This window comes from Pteronotus mesoamericanus, unplaced genomic scaffold, assembly GCF_021234165.1.
Source record: "Pteronotus mesoamericanus isolate MK-2021 breed Mesoamerican mustached bat unplaced genomic scaffold, CSHL_Meso_final contig_94, whole genome shotgun sequence".
Taxonomy (NCBI): Eukaryota; Metazoa; Chordata; class Mammalia; order Chiroptera; family Mormoopidae; genus Pteronotus; species Pteronotus mesoamericanus.
Window position 1 is genome coordinate 48,418,943 of NW_026555285.1, and position 18,407 is coordinate 48,437,349.

The 18,407-nt window shown below is 46.3% G+C and overlaps 1 protein-coding gene across 1 annotated transcript in view; it reads right to left on the reverse strand.

The window, feature by feature from the left end:
* Positions 1-9,219: 9,219 nt before the first annotated feature.
* HTR2A (5-hydroxytryptamine receptor 2A) overlaps positions 9,220-18,407 on the reverse strand; it is a 39,570-nt gene continuing 30,382 nt past the window's right edge. The window contains exon 3 of the mRNA XM_054586662.1: positions 9,220-10,019. Within this exon, the coding sequence (XP_054442637.1) occupies positions 9,220-10,019 (800 nt within the window). The remainder of the gene's footprint in view (positions 10,020-18,407) is intronic.

The window sequence follows — 18,407 nt, forward strand, 5'->3', positions numbered from 1 at the left end:
ACTAGCCTGTGGCCTGAACCCGTGGACCTGTGGATCAATTAGGACTCAGCCTGAAGATGATATTTATCTACTCAAAATAATGTTTTTATTCTGAGAGAGCATTGAAATGGAACGCTTTTCTTCCTACTATTTTAAAATACAAATGACTGAACAAAAATTTTCTTCCAACAGAGCGATTTCATGCCCCAAGTGTTTTTGGCAGCTAGAATTAAGTAGTTTAATTCTGAATTAGGATATAGGTATAGGCTTTAACTAGATGTTTCAATTGATTTGGTTATCACGTAGCATGTGGTCACAGATTAAGAAAGCATGTTAATCATGTTCTGAAGGACTGCCTATAAATCGAGTTCCAGGAGAAATGTTAAAAGTATACTTTGCTTGAGCCCTGACTGGTGTGGCTCAGTGGACTGAGTGCCAGCCTGTGAACCAAAGTGTGGCCAGTTCGATTCCCAGTCGGGGCACATGCCTGGGTTACAAGCCAGATGCCCAGTACCGGGCTCGCGAGAGACAACCACACATTTTTCTCCCTCTCTTTCTTCCTCTCTTCCCCCCTCTCTAAAAGTAAATAAAATCTTAAAAATACACTTTGCTTGAGAGAATAGAAAAATACAGCTAGTTAAGCATAAAACAATAACTTCATAGTGACGGTCACACAAGATGTCTGGTTTCTGCTTTTTGCTTTAAAGATAACATCATTGACACACACTTAGGAGATATTTTGCAGAATCTTGGTTCTTCAGCCCAGCAGTCCTTGTTCTCACAATAGAGTTTTGTGCAGCTAATGTACTGTTTCATTGCCACACAGGAGGAGATACTCCAGAGCTCCAAGGAGCTTTCAAAAAGTGTTATCTGCGACTAAGGACACGCAGACTTCTCTCTCAGTTCCCCGAATCGTCCCCTCTCTTACTCCATAGCCACATGAAGGCTTCCTCCTGTTGCTTTTGGAGAGAGACAGATTTGAGAGATCCTCTCATCCTACCTCAGCCAAATCCAATAAAGCCTTCCCTGTCTCCAAACACCAGTATCACAATGTTTCCACCTACTAGTGCATCCAGTGCACGAACCTGAATTTTGGGAGGGATTCTGCAGCATCACAACTCAAACAGCATTGCAAGGTGTTTAGAATGATAGAAAGTATACATTTTCCTTTGCTTATTAATACTCTTTAAGAATTTTCCAATTATACTTGACATACAGTACAGGGTGGGGCAAAAGGAGGTTTACAGTTGGAAGCACACAGACCATAGTTTATTCTTATATTATTTATTAATCATTGTATTATTTTCCATCTGAACAACTGTAAGCCTGCTTTTGCCACACCCTGTATGTTAGTTTCAGGGGTGCATCGTGATTAGACACTTATGTAACTTACAAAGTACCCACCTTAATAAGTCTAGTACCCATCCGACACCATACAGAGTTATTACAATATTAGTGATTATGTGCTTTGTGCTGTACTGTGCATCCCTGTGACTGTTGTTATAACCGGCAACTTGTATCTCTTCATCTCTTCTCCTTTTCCTCCCATCCCGCCAACCCTTGCATCCAAATGTTCTCCATGAGTTTGTTTCTGTTTTGTTTGTCCATTTGTTTTCTATACTCCACACATGAGTGGAACCATTTGGTATATATCTTTCTCTGTCTGACTTATTTTACTTATAATACCCTCTAGGTTCATCCGTGTTACCACAAATGGCAAAATTTCATGATTTTTTTATGACTGGGTTGTAGCTCCGGAGGTCCTTGTGCCTTCATATCTGCGGGATACAGACAGGCGGGTCCTCCCAGCGAGTGGCGTTACCTCTCTGCTCTGTAGCTCATAAGGCTAACAGCCATCCTATGTTCGATAATAGGCCAAATCCCATTCAAGGATCTACCTCAAAATTTAGTTTTTTCAGGGGTCCCCCTGGATGCCTGGACCCGGTGGATGGGTAAAGCCCAGATGTGGGTCAGAGCTTCCACAGCCTCTGTAGACAGGTGCAGGGCTGAATTAATCAGAGTCGAGCGATGCCGTGACCGTGCTCATTGGGTGAGGCCAGGGTGACGTTTTCACGCAATCGCCGCTCTTCTTGCTCTGCAGTCTTGAAAATGCTTAGTTGCCTAAATTCTTCACAATCCATCACGAATGAATAACTAACCTTTCCTTTTTTTATTTTGCGAATTCAGAAAAAAACCTGCCATCTTATTTTAAAAAATGAAATATAGACAGTGATTAAATGTGTGCATGGCTGAGCAAATTAGTTTACGTTTAAATCATTATTTTCTTTCTTTTTAATTTCCTTGCTTCTTTTTTAAAAATCCTTTTTGGTTTGCTTGTTTATGGTGACTTAGTCTCCATCTTTTGGATATTCTTTTTTTTTTCCTTTCTTTTTTTCCCTTTTTTTCATATGTATCCCTGTTGTGAACCCTGGAAGGTAAAATGTAGACGTTTAATAGTGCAGCCTGGAAATAGTGATGTTCAACATTCTAATTTTAAGTTTTTCTCCTTAAAATGAATTTCCAAATTATGTAACTGTAACACCTTTGCCATCACCCCCACGATTCCGCTCTTCACGGAGGCCTGCGGTGGCTGAAAGGTCAGCAGGCGGGGTGGCTTTGCCCCGGGGGTGGGGGGCGCAGCTGTCCGTTGGCGCCCCTCATGGGGCCTCCTTGGGCGGGCGGGTCAAGTCACCCACAGTTAGTTAGGCCAGCTTGCGACAAAGTGCGCAGGCTCAACAAAGCAACGTAAGTTTTATAAAGAGGACTGGATACTCCCCCAACAAACATCTTACTTTGAAAAAAGTAATTTCACCCCCGGGCCTCTCATACTTCATGCCTTAGGTATCACCTGCACATGGCAGAGCCTCACGAACAAACATGTAGAGAGAATAAGTGAGTTTGCTGCGTTGGTCTCCACCTGATTTAAATATATTTTTCGTTATATGACCAAATAATTATAGGAACCATAAGCCAGTGGGCCCTTTTTAGATTCATTTTTTGTATAAAGGGAGAAAAGTTGAGATTGGGGGGTGTGAGGCCTGAACCCCACTGCTGGCCCTGATGCGGGCTGGCCAGGTGACCTTGGGTAATTTCCCTAAGTTTACCAGTTCTTCCTCGCCACTTCTAGTAAGTAAGGAGCCCGGACGAGGTGGTGTCTAAACCTCTCTTGCTCTTAAATTAACTGAGTATGTTTCTTTTTGTTCATTCCATTTCAGCAGTTTAGCTCTGTTGCTTGGGCTAAATAAATAGAACTCATATAGAGAACTGGGCTCAACAGATAGAATTCAGCCACAGATTTTACCATCTACGTGTTAGGACTGCAGGGTGCTTTTGTGGGTCTTCTGAGCTTCGGTAGGAACAGTGATGCTGCTCTATCTTAGCAGGCCTGCGGGGAGTTCTCTGTGGCATGCTTTTGAGTTCTGACGCTGAGTTTAAATGCCTACATGCTGTGGAGCTTGATTTTTACGGGGCATGTGTGTGCCGGTCATAGGGTCTCAGAAATACATTTAGCGGTGATCGCACAATGAAAGAGTTCGTTTACTTGAAAATTGTTACTAACCCTGATAATACCACTTTGTGATGAGGCGGCCTATCGATTGTTGAGACCTCAGTTAATCACCAACTGGGTGAAACATTCGTGCAAGATCTCGACCAGCTGCCTTTGACCCATCCTTGATTTTAGTTGCAAATGTAATGAAGAGTGAGTTCCAAGTCACTTCTCGGTACTGGGGTAACTGGGTCCTAACTGTCTGCAGGACCGTGGATACCACACGCTTAAATAGACTTTAACTTCTTCCCTAATGCTTTCTGCTTCCTGGAATCCCTTCGCACATCAACAACGCTGGGCTCAGGTCTACCTGTTGGCGCCTCCTGCTCTTGGGGTCACCCCGGCGAAGGCCACGTCATCTGAATAACAGTTACAATATCCGAAGCAAGGGAGGCAGGAAGCACAAAGTGTGCTGTTCTCCAGACGCCACAATAAACACCTTTTTAAGAGCTCATAATCCTAATTATAAATAAAAACTTAAGTGACCTTGGCTTACTTTCAACAAATATCTAGATTTTTAAAAGAGGCCTTCTCTGCGCCATGAATTCACAATCTATTTGGGCTTTTAAATTTGAACTCTTCAGGGGACTTGAACTCAAATAACAGGGAGAACATTTATTCTTCAGAAAGCCTGGGGGCTGTGCAGAAGAGCAACCTGATATCTTGTAGCAGCTAAACTGTGCAGGAGAGTGGCTAACTGTGAGGAAAATGCTTCAGTAGGAATTATTTATGCTGATATCTGACACTTGGCCTCATATCTTAGGAACTCTTTGGTCATTAACAGTTTTATTTTCCTCCTAAGATTCCCATAGGAAAGTTAAAGCTGTCATTTATTTGAAATTCATCTAAAGAACGCAAGAGAATGTGAGAGCGGTGAGCTCCAGAATATTCTTTCCACATGAAGCTCTGCCTTGGTTTATCAAAAACTTGACTGGATTCCTTAGTGTCCAGTAAGCACAGCCCTAGAGGAGACCCCCTGCGAAGATCGTTGGCTTTACACCCTGTGTTATACACTTGAGGGGGAGGAGGCTTTGCCTTGCCCAGGCGAGGCTTTGACTTGTGCAGGTGACTTGCCCAGGTGACTTGCCCAATTCTACTTATTGAGCAGACAGACCCAGCTCTCCTGCCGCAGCCTTTTGCTGTGACAAATGGGGTCACAGCAGATCCTGAGGCTCCAGCTGGGTGGGAAAACGTCCCATGATGTGTTGGCTCAGGTGGACATGCTGGTGTTAAAGATCAAAAAGGAAGAGCAGAGATAGGATTGGCGTGTGTATACCATGGAGGGAAAACGGGGAAACCATTTGTTTTTGGGAGGCACCTGCAAAACGAATAAAAAATTAACTACGAAGTTTCGTCTTATTGCGTACTGACTATAAAACTGGAGAAAGAGCTTAGTAATATTATTCATGTTCTCAGTTTAGAATAAAAGCTTCAAAGCCACAGGTGTTTCTTTTAAAATCATTATTAGTGTAAATTAAAATTCAATGTTAAAGTTCTAAAACTTTATATAAACCACGCAGTGCCTGAAGGCACTTGTTATTTTGTGGATTATTTGATCAGTACCAGGAAAACATTTCTTGTGCCCAAATTCCCTTCTCTCTTGTCTCCTGGCCACCTAAGATGTTTGCCGTTGGTTTTTGCCCTTTGGATTGTTATTATGGTGGGCGGCTCCTGGGCTCTCTGTGATGGACAGTGGTTCCTCAGCTTGGACTACTTACCAGCGCTCTGGCAGAGAGCAGAGACCCGGGGGAACGGGACACCGAATCAGGAAGTTTTGATGGATGCAGAAAAAAGGAGTACCAACAAAGGGAACTCTCCTTCATGGTGAGGACGGAGCGGAGGCAAAATTTTTTTAAAAATGAGAAGCATCCCCAGAGAAAAGAGCTGAAGCTGTTGAATAATAATATTGCCTATCTCATAATTTCGTCTAGAATTTGCACGGGTGGCTAATGATACATCGATGCTTTGGGCTCTTTCTTTTTAATGACTACACACGTGCAACATTTGCAGAGTGTCTTACAGGTTGGCAAGTGCAGCCTTAGTCATGACCGCACGTAGGCGACTTTGTCAGTTAGTCGGGACACGTTCTACAGCTCCATTTTAGAGATAGGAACACTGAGGCACAGAACTATTAAGTGGTGTGTCCAAGTGTATGTGACCAGTGAGTCGGGAGGCTGAGATGGGGACTGGCCCCTTTTGGTTCTGAACCCAGCGCCCTCCCCCCGTTCCGGGATTGAGCCGGGGCAGGGATGGATGCTTCAGTCCCATGCCGCAGGCTGGATCTTGCCACCTTTCTTGCCAGCTGTGCGACCTTGGGCACAGTCCTTACCACTCTGTGTCTCAGTTTCTTCATCTATGGTGTGTGGATTCCTTCAGATGAAACAAGCAAAGCAATCAGCTTAATGCTCGGAGATGGCAGGTACTCTATACGTAGAACAAGAAACACCTGGAAAAGATACCCACTGCTCTTACTTCACAGAACTTTCCTAAAGTTAAAGGTGAAATGGTGCATCAGGGCAACTTTTCAGTTTATTCGATGACACAGCCTCCCCTTGATTTACTTTAATTCTGAGACCAGCTCCTATGAAAATGTGTGTGTGTGAACGCACTGCGCACGTCTTGGGCCACACCTGTACAAGTGTATCCCAGGCACCTGTGCACGTGTGTGGAGGTATAGCAGCAGCTGGTTGTCCCCGTTTCTAGGCCATGTGGAACCAGACACAGCAGTCAAACACGGAGCATTTGTCTGCTGAAGATACCTGGAAAGTGGATCAGGACCGTAAATCTAACTCAGCCAGGCGGGCCCTCGCTCTGTGACTGAGCTCCAGAAACTCAGGCTTCGTGCTGTCAGTGGACTACAGGAATACTTGCAGCTTCGACCTGGAAGGTTCTGAGCAACTCTCTCAGTAGACACAGCTATGGACTCACAGAACTGCATTTGTTTTCAAGTATACTTTATTTACATGTATTTGTTCTTTCTTGAAATATTTTAGGATAGACTTGGTTAAAATCATTGCATAAAATAATCTTAACTTTTTGTAACATATGGCGCAGAACAATTCAACACTTTACAAGTATGTTTCACTGATGCACAAATGGGAGAAGCACCCTTTGTCAAAAGCAGCACAGTAACTTAGTTCCATTTGGCTTCGGTAGCATTGCAAAAAGTGACCATGAGGTGGCGCTGTGGACCAGAGGTTGAGTGTGTTCCAAACAGCTTTCCCTAATTACGGCATTTTTCTTTCTTTAAATAGAGAGGAATCTACTACTATTCAGCTTAAAGTAGAGTCAGGTTGGTCACTCTGTTTTAATAGCATTGACCAGGACTGAGTTCTTTAATTACAGATCCATAAATCATTCAAGGATCATGTCTCCCTGGGGTGAGTGGTGTACTTCAAAAGCCTTCGTAGTCAGAAAGTCTCCAGACCAGACAAAGGGCCCAAAGGTAACCATTTTATTTAGATCAATCAATGATATATAAGGACCATTGTTTTCACAGCCCTCGTAGAATTGTGTTACAGTCTTCCCATAAACTCAGGTCAACTTCCAGTTTATTTAAAGAACTGACACTTATTACATTTTAACCCGCTTTGAGAACAATGGAAGATCATAGAAACATCAGTACATGAATTCACATTTAAATCAACATGATACAAACATGCACACATGTGTACTTACTGAGTGTTTTCGTTAATGACTCTTGCTTCTCCTCCACATAAATATATAAATATTGAATGAAGTGCATGGGAACGTGTCTGAGTACACGTACACAGGTACATGTTTGTCTATGGTATACACTTGAATAGATACTTATGGAAGGAAAAACATACACATTGGTAATATATATGTAGTCAGAAGGCATGTGTCAGGCAGTATTTATGCTCATTCGGACCAAGACCGAGTACACGGGTGGACTCTGTGATCTTTTCTCTATGACGATGAGATGTGCAGAGTTATAAACTAAGGCAAAAATACGTAACAGCAGAGACTTTTTAATACTTGTATTTGTATGGCTCACCCTAAATTCCAGCTTTGAAGTCAACACCTTTCAGTGTCTCTCTAAGGATGTAATTAGGAAAACCCTAGCGCACTTCCAGATCACACAGTGGCACCTCCTGTCTTTTTGAGTTTTCAGATCTATAGTTTTTCAAATGGCTTAGAGCAAAAAACTATTTCTCATCCAATAGAAAATATATGACTGCTTCTTCTTCTTCTTCTTCTTCTTTTTTTTTTTTTTTAAATTAGGGAGTCCAGTGTCAGCGGATAATAAACGAGTTAGTTTTTCGGGAAGTAGAACAAAACGTTTCCTCAAAACTTTGATAGTCATAGGCTGGGTCCAGGTTGAAGTGCCTATTTCTAAACTAATTGCAAATTTTGACCGCAAGTAATATAGTCCCCCTCCTGTGACTGGTTGATATTCATTGGCAACTAATCAGGAAACTTTTTGAGAAAACTACCCTCAGAGTAGAAACAAACCACTTTCTGAACCAGGTCAGAAAGAAATAACTTGAATTGATTCTCAATCTAAGTCTGAATATTTTTGCCAAGGGCTGGTCCAAATGGGTCGTTTTCTTTAAAGGCAGGGATCTTACTTTAAGTATTTTTCTCTCCTGAGCACCTAAGACACTTCTTCATAGATAGCGTACACTCAGTAGGTGATTGCGACCCCAAAGCTAACAGTAAATAATACAGAGCGATTATTCCGAAAGCATCGGTTTCCCTGATTGGTGGGTGCCCGTGGGAGAGTCATCTGCGTTTTAGAGATGCCCTAAGACGCTATTGCTGTCAGTAGCCAAAACCCTGAGTTTATTCCTCAGTCCCCACACGGTGACCTCGATGCTCAGAGAGCGTGTGCACGGTGCCCAGTGCCTCTGGGGTGCTGCTGAGGAGAAGCAGCTTCTTGAAATGTGTTTGGTGATGAGGAAGGATCCCTTTCACCGGGGAGCTCCTAGGACAAACACTGGACGAGACCACTGTTTACATTCGGTAGTAGGAGGGAAAGCAGCGATAGTTAGGCAATAACACTGAAAATCCGTTTCACTTCTGAGAAGCATCGACCTGGAATGCAGCGAATGCCAGCAGCTTTGTGAAAACTTCAAAATGGCATCGATGAAAAAGCAGGAATGAAAAAGTTGTCAAGTATTGTACTTAAGTATCTTAGCAAGACCGACTTTATAACACTGTTCTTAGTGACTTGTTGTTGTTCTAAATACGTATCATGGTAAGTGTCACAGAGGATTTTTCTTTAAGAGGCCATTGTATTTACCAAATTCTCATTATTTATAGCTATTTTTATTTACAGCAGGAGGTGACCAACTCGTGCTCAAAACTGACAACGTAAGAGCAAAGCTTCGGCTTGAAAATAGAAGTCATTTTAGATTTATGTGTGGCCTCGTAATCATTACACAATAAAAGCGAATTATTTTAAAGACATCTCATTTACAGTGTTAAAAATAAGCGGCATAAGCCTCCCAGCCGAAGTGCTGTCAGAACGTTTGTGAAGTGCGCATTTTGCGGCACTTCGCCCTGCTTTTGACTGACGGAATAAAATGAGGCATCTAGGTGGGATTGTGGGTCTCCCTAGACCTGCCCGATTTTTTCCAGTCTCCCTATTATCTTTTCTTTTCTCCCCTCCCCCCATAGGTGCAAACCTGCTCAGGGTGCCGGCCCCCGCGGCCACGGCCACCAGCCCCTCACACACAGCTAACCTTCTCGTTCACTGTGCTGACGAGGTCCGTGCGCGCAGCTGCCTGGTTCTGCTTTCCCAGAGGAACCATGGTGCAGTCGTTCTCTGTCGTCTGGGCGTCTGTCTTTGAACTGTGTTTGCGTCCCCTGGGGAGCTGACTCGACTTGTAGGCCAAGGCCGGGATAGTGTTCACCAAAATCAACTGCAGCGGTTTTTTGTTTTCCTTGTACTGGCACTGGATGTACCGCGAGAAGGCCGCCCGGTAGGTCTTGTTGAACAGCGTGTACACCAGCGGGTTGACGGCCGAGGACAGGTAGCCGATCCAAACGAACACGTTGAGCAGGCCGGCCATGACGTCCTCGTTGCAGGACTCCTTGCAGATGACGGCCAGGATGTTGGTGATGAAGAAGGGGCACCACATCACCACGAAGAGGAAGAAGACGATGCCCAGCACCTTGCAGGCCTTCTGCTCGTTGCTGATGGACTGCATGGTCCTCCTGCCGTAGGCGCCCGGCTCCCGCGGCGCCGCCCGCTGGAAGAGCTTCTCCGACGACAGCGAGCTCTGCGGCAGGAAGCTGAACGAGGCCAGCTTGGCCCGCGCGCCCGCGTCACTCCCGCACAGGGTGGCCTCCTTCTGGAGCGACTTGATCGTCAGAAAGTAGGTGATCACCATGATGGTCAGCGGGATGAAGAATGACACGAAGGAGCCGATCAGGACGAAGTTGTCGTCGGCGAGGAGGCAGCTCCCTTCTTTGAAGACCTTGGAGTCGTCCTGCAGCCCGAAGACTGGAATTGGCATGGAGATACCTGGGGTCGGACAGAGGGCGAAATGGGGTTATTGCGGAGGCGAGGACCCGCAGACAGAGCAGCGCCGCATAGCGGTGGCCGCGCGAAGGACTGGATATCAACTCTCCCTTCCTGTGCTTCCAAAGAAAATCGTACTTGCAAAAAAATTTTATTTTCTCTTGAACTTCCTTACAGATGTTATATAGCTATGCTCTATTATGTGACATATACTATGATATGTAGTTACCACATTGCATTCTAGTACATAGCTATATATTAATTATAATATATCCCTATATGTAATATATATCAACTATATATAATATATAATTCCTTAATTTTGTATGTTATGTTGCCCAATATATAAGCCTTTGCTTATGAAGAAGTGTAATGCATCTAGCTTTAATTTTTCAGGCTCTACTTCTGCCATCATAACATTCTGTAATTGAAGAGAATACACAGAGACAAAGAAACAAAAATGAGACTGAGAATAGCGCCACCGCCCAGAGAGAATCACCGTTAACAGCATGATGCCATTTATTTTATTTTATTTTCATGCCCTAAGTTTATTTACAAACACATCTAGTGTGTTGAGTTCAACAATTGACGCCGCTTAAAACGCTCCTCTTCCTGTCTGTTCCATGGCTTAACTGAAATGTCCTTATTTCGTAAGCTGTTGGGGTCTCACTGCAAAGAAAGGTGCGGCAAGTCCAAGGTCACAGGACACTGCGAGCAGACTTGTAACTGCCAGAGTGATGCTCTGCACAGCGCTTTCTCAGTAACCGCTTCCAGCCTCTTCACAGACTTAATGGACAATATTTGTCACTTGTCCAAGCAAGGCCATCCTAGGATTCTTGGAAGGTGGAGATAAATGACATCAGAATTGTTCTTAAGGACATTCAGTGTGGTTAACATCTCTTCATTTCCTTCACGCTTCTCTGTCCCTGGCCTGTGGTTGGGAACATTTTTGGAGCCAAGAAGAGATGGAAGAGTTATGGTTCCATGAGAAACATCCTCTGAGACTCTTGATGCACACCAGTTTTGTTTACCTTCAGAAGGCTCTTATTTTATTTTTCAATTACAGTTTACATTCAATATTATTTTGTATTAGTTTCAGGTGTACAGCATAGTGAATAGACAATCACATACTTTACAAAGCGTTCCCCCGATAAGTCTAGTACCCATCTGGCCCCTTACATAGTTATTATAACACTATTTTTTTAAAGATTTTATTTATTTATATTTAGAGACAGGGGAAGGGAGGGAGAAAGTGAAGAAGAGAAACATCCCTATGTGTTTGCCTCTCACGCACCCCGTACTGGGGACCTGGCCCACAACCCAGGCCTGTGCCCTGACTGGGAATCGAACCAGCGACCCTTTGGTTCACAGGCCAGTGCTCAATCCACTGAGCCACGCCAGCCAGGGCACAACACTATTGACTCTATTCCTTAGGCTGTACTTTACGTCCCTGTGACCATTTGTAACTACCAATTTGTACTTCTTTAACCCTTCACCTTTTTCACTCAGTCCCCAAATCCCAATTCCCTCTGGCAGCCACCACTCTGTTCTCTGCACCTATGAGTCGGTTTCAATATTGTTTGTTCATTTACATTGTTCTTTAGATTCCATGTATAAGTGGAATTAGATGGCATTTGTCTTTCTCTGATTTATTTCACTTAGCACAATAACCTCTAAGCCCATCCATGCTGTTGCAAATGATAAAATTTCATTCTTTTTTGTGGCTGAGTAGCATTCCGTTATATAAATGGGCCACAGCTTTTTTATCCACCCGTCTACTGACAGGCACTTGGGCTGCTTCCAGATCTGGGCTGCTGCGAATATCGCTGCAGTGAACATGGGGATGGCCTTCAGGAGACTTTCGATCGTGCAAGTGAAGACAGGGTTTCTAAGACGTACGTTTTGTTTTCCTAGCGTTTGAAACTGTACCTGTTAAAGGTGTTTCCTGTACTCATCTACAAGGTCTTTGTTTCGCAGTGTAGCTGTCACTGGTTGGAGCAGATGCCGTGGTGGCACGCAGACCTGGATTTGCGTCTCTGCCCTGGCTCTTTGCTCCCGGACCTGTAACTTCATCCCCGGGGGCCTCGGTGCCTTGCCTGTCATGGGAGGATGGCCCGCACACATCCCCTGGATGTGGCGAGGCTACAATGAGTCAAATATGCCGAGACCCAGGACCGCGTGTAGTCCAGAGTGGATATCCTCCTGACTAGAGTAGCTTTCTCTGCAGAATCGTTCAGGTTGAATGCATTAACATCATTGTTTTCCTAATTTTGTTCTATTTCACGCAGTTTATAGATGCTGGGCGTTAATATGTAACAGATCTTCTTAACCCAAAAGGGGCTAAAAAGCATTTTGCCTGTTGGCTGCATAGTTAATAAGGGTGTAATTAGTAGCTTCTGCCAGGGTGACAAAGGGACTCAGTTAATTTTAATTTTGTACAGCTTGAACTGTTGATTGCTTTTCTAATGCGATACGTTACAGCCATTACTACTAGTCAGGATACACATAAACAAAAAACCGTTGATCCAAAAACAGGTATATTATCTTGTTATTAAACTCTGGGCTGCACACTTTCCTGATTAATGCAAAGGGAGTTGCCACCTTGTGAGCTTTTTATCGTATTTACTTGTGACCTGGTGATTCATGTAAGTGGCAATTTTCTATTAACCAGAATATGGGAATTACCTAAAAATAGCAAATTCTTCAACCATTTGCAATTCAGATGAGAACACACACACACACACACACACACACACACACCCCCTCACAGGAAGGCTCCCCTTCTGTGGTCAAGGAGGGAAAGGCAGAGAGAGCAACAGCACTGAAGTAGAGGTTCCCCGCCTCCGTGGCCCGGGGTTGAAGAGTCCCTTCGAAGCGGATGTGGCAGGAGGGCCCAGGCAGGCTGTCTAGAAGGGGCACCTTAATTTCGAGGTGGAGAACCCACTGATTAGGGCTCTAGACAGCCTGTTCCTCTTTACAGAGAACAAAAAAATCCTCGGTACCTCCCTAACCATTCTCTTCCAGTGCCTCCTCCATGGGGAGCGCCAGCAAGGGTTTGTGAAAAGAATAACTAGACAGGGAAAGCCACACTCCATAAAAGAGGGGACAGAATTTCACATCCAGGAACTAGGACACGGAGGTAGGCTTTGTGGGGCGAGCAAGCCGTTCAAAATGCCAGGCCCGCTGAGAGGCGAGGGTGCGGGCTCAGGGCCGGGGTGGCGAGCCGGCCAGCCGGTCGCAGGGCGCTCGTTTGCTGGCTGCTTTGTTTGACAATAGCTGCTCTTGGAGACCTGACATTTCCTTTCACTTGAAATTTCTGCATATAAAGCATTTTTCTTTCTGAGCAGACAGAAAGTAGCTTGCACTACGTGACTTTGCATTTTGTGGGAGATATTCTTTTCCGAGGAGTGGAAAACAGCAATCAAACTTCAGCATCTGCATTGCACTGTCCTTGCATATTTTTATGTCTTTTCATTACGACTCAGACAACACAATGAACAGGAAACACTGACACCCAGAAACACACAGGCCCTGGCTGCTGCCTCTCTTTCAGGGGGACCCTAGCTTGCTCTTTGCGCATAAAGTTTGCACCTCCGGTTTAGGCCTTACTGCAGTCTGGGTAAACAAATGGCTTGAACTCGGAAGCACTGGCTGCGAAAGATGGATTTTATCCCTAATCTTACATTTCATCTCATGGGACTGAAGGCACTGCCGTGACAGTGTTCCCTTGGGAAATGAGAAGGCCACTCTACTAGGCAGCCACCTCAGGTGGGGAACACCGCAGTGGGGTGGGGAGAGAGAGAGAGAGAGAGAGAGAGAGAGAGTGTGTGTGTGTGTGAGGCCTGTGTCCTCTCAGGGCCCGTAGGAGGCCGAAGGGAAGGACGCAAGCACGTCAGGGCTCTTGTGAAAAAGAGTGAATTTTGGTCCCTAGTTTTCATTTTCTTGGGATTCCTTTTGCATTTTAATCCATGCTGAGTTGTTTCAGGTTATTAGAATAGTGTACTGGCCGTGCGACAGTGAGGCCACGAGCAGACGCTGCGGGAGAAGGGACACCGCGCGGGGTCGGAACAGCAGAGCCGCTGGGGCCGGGACTGCGGTCCTCCGGTCCTCCGGGTACAGGCTGCGAGGCTCAGGCGCCGCGAAATCCCGGTGGCCCCTGGCCTGCCGGCAAGGCAGACCCGCGCGGAAGGGAGGGCTGCAGACGCCTGTCGGTCACCCATGAAATGGGGGGCTTCTTCTGAGAGTAACTGAGTATCTCTAATAATAAATCGTACATTTTCAAAGTACTTTCACCTATATTCATTTACCCTCAATTAGTTTTTTTAAAAAATTTATTGATTGACTTTAGAGAGAGAGGAGGAGTGGGGGAGAGAGAAAAAAAAACATTGATTTATTGTTCCACTTACGGAGGCATCATTGGTTGCTTCTTGTATGCGCCCTGATGAGGGATCGAACCCACCACCTTGGCATATCCGGGCAACACTCTAACCAACTGAGCTACCTGGATGGGGGCCTCAAATGATTTTTTTAAACCCAATTGTAAAAATATTAGCCACACCATTTTATGGACAGCTACACATTTCACTTTAGAGAAAAACTGAGGCCTAACCAGCTTCGATGGCCTATTTAGAATCACATAGCACTTCAGGGGCAAAATCAATCCCCAGCCTTAGGTCTCTTGAGTCTCATGGCTGATTGTTGTCATCTGCTTGTCGGTTCCCTTTATGGAAGTTATAAAAGTCTATGACTATATCAGGTGGCCTGACACTGGTTCTAGGAAGACTGTGATAATCCTAAAATCTGCAAAACTTGCATATATGTACATTGTTTCGGAGAAAGCATTTTCACCAGATTCTCAGGACAGTTTCCTCTCTCAATGTAGTTAGTAACCACTGAATTCCATCAGTGCCCTATGGATAAAGAACACGCGCGCGCGCACGCACACACACGGATGGAACACAAATGAACACACACACACTCCCTGATGACTCCCTGCACCTTCATACTTTCTTCCTTTTTTTATTCTTTAATCTCCAAGCTTCAATCGCCTCTAGTGAGACATGATTTCAGGGCAGACAGATAGTTAAAAACTAAAATTCTTATCATCTACAACTCATTTCTTTTTTACATAGCGGTTATTCTCAACTTGGGCTGCGTGTTAAAATTATCGGGGGAGCTTTTAAAAATTACATTGCCTGAGCTCCATTCTTAGAAGTTCTGGTTTTAGCACTTTAAAACTACTAATGCGCAGACCCCGCATGCACCTTATTAATAAAACAAAAGTACACCCGGGTGATCCTTATATGCAACCACTGTTGACAATCCAGGGCATATGGGGTTACAAGTGTAGTCAAAATGTGTTTATTTTGAAATAAAACTAAGTCAAGTAAAATTTTACAGCCCTGCCTCTTGCCTTAATTAAATACGGCTATTAATTCCGCCACAGGCTCTGGCCAAGTTCCACAGCAAAGCAGGAAGTGACGGAAAGGGGCAACCAGACTGCCCTCTCTCCTTCCTCCCCGTTTGTTTTCTGAGTAACGAAAAAGGCTACTTGTGTTCTGTCCCAGGCCACATACAGGTACTGGGGGGAATGCTTAGTGTCCCTGTGGTGAGCATGTGCCCTGCCTAGGCTGGCAGACTCATCATCCCTGTCCTTGTTCCCCAGAAAGGCAGGCAGTCTCTTGCTCTTGTGACCCTAATTCCTTCTCCTTCCTGTTCCACAGCCGGAGGCTGGGCTTTTACATGATTGCCCGGCACTGCAAGGTGACGAGGCTGAATTCCGACTTGGTGAACGCGGGTTGTGAGCCATCGCTCCGCCGCCTGGAAGGCCGCCCACGTCCTTCATCCCAAGGCAGGTCCACCCCCCCTCCCACTTTCGTCACAAAACCCCAGGAGAACCGGAACGATACGATGGAATTTGAAAAAGTTATCAGAGCCTAGGTTTGCCCTTGGAGTCACACGGGACAGGGCCTCTTTTCAAATTCTTCCGTTTGACTTGTCATCTTCTACCGCTTTCTTTCTTTCTTTCTTTCTTTCTTTTTTTAATCCTCCTGTGAGGATACATTTTACCGATTTTAGAAAGAAAAAGAGAAAGAAACATCAATGTGAGGGAGAAAAGTTGATGGGTTGCTTCCTGTATGTGCCTCCAATTCAGAGCAAACCTGCAAGCTCCGTCTGTGCCTTGACGGGGAATTGAAGCCACCACCTTCTGGTGTCAGGGACAGCACTCCAGCCAGCTGTGCCACCCGGCCAGGGCCACTGCCCCTTCCGTTTTTAATAGTTGGAATTCCGCTCTCCGCAAACCATGGGACAGCGTTCTCCTCTAGACTGCGTATTTCTCGACATGCTCATGAGCAAAGGTTTATTTACCAAAAAAGAGGAATCCTCTCAGCCCCATCTTGCCGAACCGCGTCTTTCACGTATCACACCCTTTCTCCCATCTGTTTGAAAGGAGACAGGTCTGGGAGTCATTCTTCCTGAAAGCTTGGAGAATGAGTCAGACACGGGACATCGCATGTCGGGGCCCGGGGGGTTCGGGCGTCCGGGCAGTCAGCGCGCAGCAGGGGTACGCGCGTGCCCCCCAGGCCCGCCGGCGGCCACTCGGCTCTCGCCTGCCAGCCTCGCTCGCACACGCCGTTCTCAGGTTCCACGTGGCTCCTATTGCAGCAGGAAGCGCTACCGCTCCGCTAGTGCTCGGGCCGTACCAACCACTGAGTCCTGCTCACAAAGTCTTGGTGACCTGTTCTCAACGTGATCATCTGGCCCCCTCAATGCCTGACGTGGTCATGGGGTGCTCTCCCTCTGCTTTATCTTTTGCCTGGAACAATTCGGAAGGTGCCCAAATAGCTTGGTTTTTCAGCTAACTAGCTAGTGGGATCTGAGGGGCTCCCAAGATCTGTCTGCCCCCGTGCGAGTCTTTCCCTAGCGGCCTGTCTGGTACACAGTGGGACCCCGCTGTGGGAGGGAGGGAGCTGGCTGGGACAGCTCAGAGGGGTCACTATGATGGTGAGTCCCAGCTAAGCTGCCGCGGTCACAGATTCACAGCAGGGGAGGCTCCTGAGGGGACAGGCCGTGGAAGGAAGGTCGTCATGGGAGAGAAGACCCCGAGGATACCTTGGGGAGGCAGGTCAGAGAGAGAAGGGGTGTTGGTGGCGCACTGGGCTGTTCCTAAGAGCCCGGAGCACCCTGGGCGGGGGGGCAGGGTACAGAGTAAAGGGGAAGCACAGACTCATGTCTCCACTTGGTGATGGACCAGTTCTGATGCCGTCTCCCTCCTGAAACCCTCTCCCGCTTGGTGGTGGCCCCAGAATTTCTCCGTAGCGGGGGCCTCGAGGTGGCAGCTGGTGGGGTGCTGGGAACAAGGCCACCAGTCGTGGCTCCACCCGCAGGGGGAACACACTGCCTTCACTTGGACTGTACAGTGATTGTTTAGGGGTGGGGAGGTGGGGGCCACCGAGGAGGTTATGTCCCCAAACTGTACCCTACATTTCTTTTAAGACCTATGCCATGACACCTTTCTCTCAAGGCACCCCCTCTACGAAGCAGCCTTCCCCAAATTATTTCTCTCTTTAGGGAGAGCTCTGAGGTTCCTCTCACCTCCACCCGTAACGTGCTGTGCTAATTCATACTTCTGACACCTTACACCTTTTCCCGGCCTTGTCATCTCACCCACTCGAAGGTAATCTCGTGACTGCAGGGACACCTTTTCCTTTGCTCACCGTCAGCCCCTGCGGCATCCGAGGCAGCCCCCTGACGCCAGGGGCGTAGCGAAGGCTCGTGGGATGGGGGAGCGAAGGAAGGAAGGGGCGAGAAAAGACAGAGAGTAATAATGCATGCAAATGACAATACATTTTAGAGACACAGCTTGAATTTACTGAATTAGTTCATAATGTTTTCCTTCACTATTGCTGGGAAAGCACAGTAAATGAGGCTGCCAATGAGCCACATGGGAAGGGAAGAGGGAAACGGTGTACTTAGGTGATGCCTAATTGGGATGCTCTCCTGAGGGAGCTCCAAGCAGAGTCAGGGAACCGGCGCCTGCGCCCACCACCCCAACAGCCCAAATCCCCCTGGAAACGCCTCTGTGGGACGCGGTGCCTGAGTGGGAATCGGGAGACCGGGGTCTATTCCTGTCTCTTCTGCTCTTTTTCTCAAAGCCCTTTGTCCAGTGCATGAAGCAAGTATGCACAGGAAAGGGGCTGAACAGGGCATCACAGGACCCCCAGGCTTGTGTCTTGAGTCAGCCAATCACTGGCCAGCGGCCCTCACGTGGCTTCCCTGGAAAGCCTCTCTCTGTAAGGTGGGGATAATAAAAACAGAGCTTCCCTCCTTTACATACAGGGCGTGGGCGAGAAAACAGTGAGGCGGTGTTTCTGAATTATTTTGTAACGC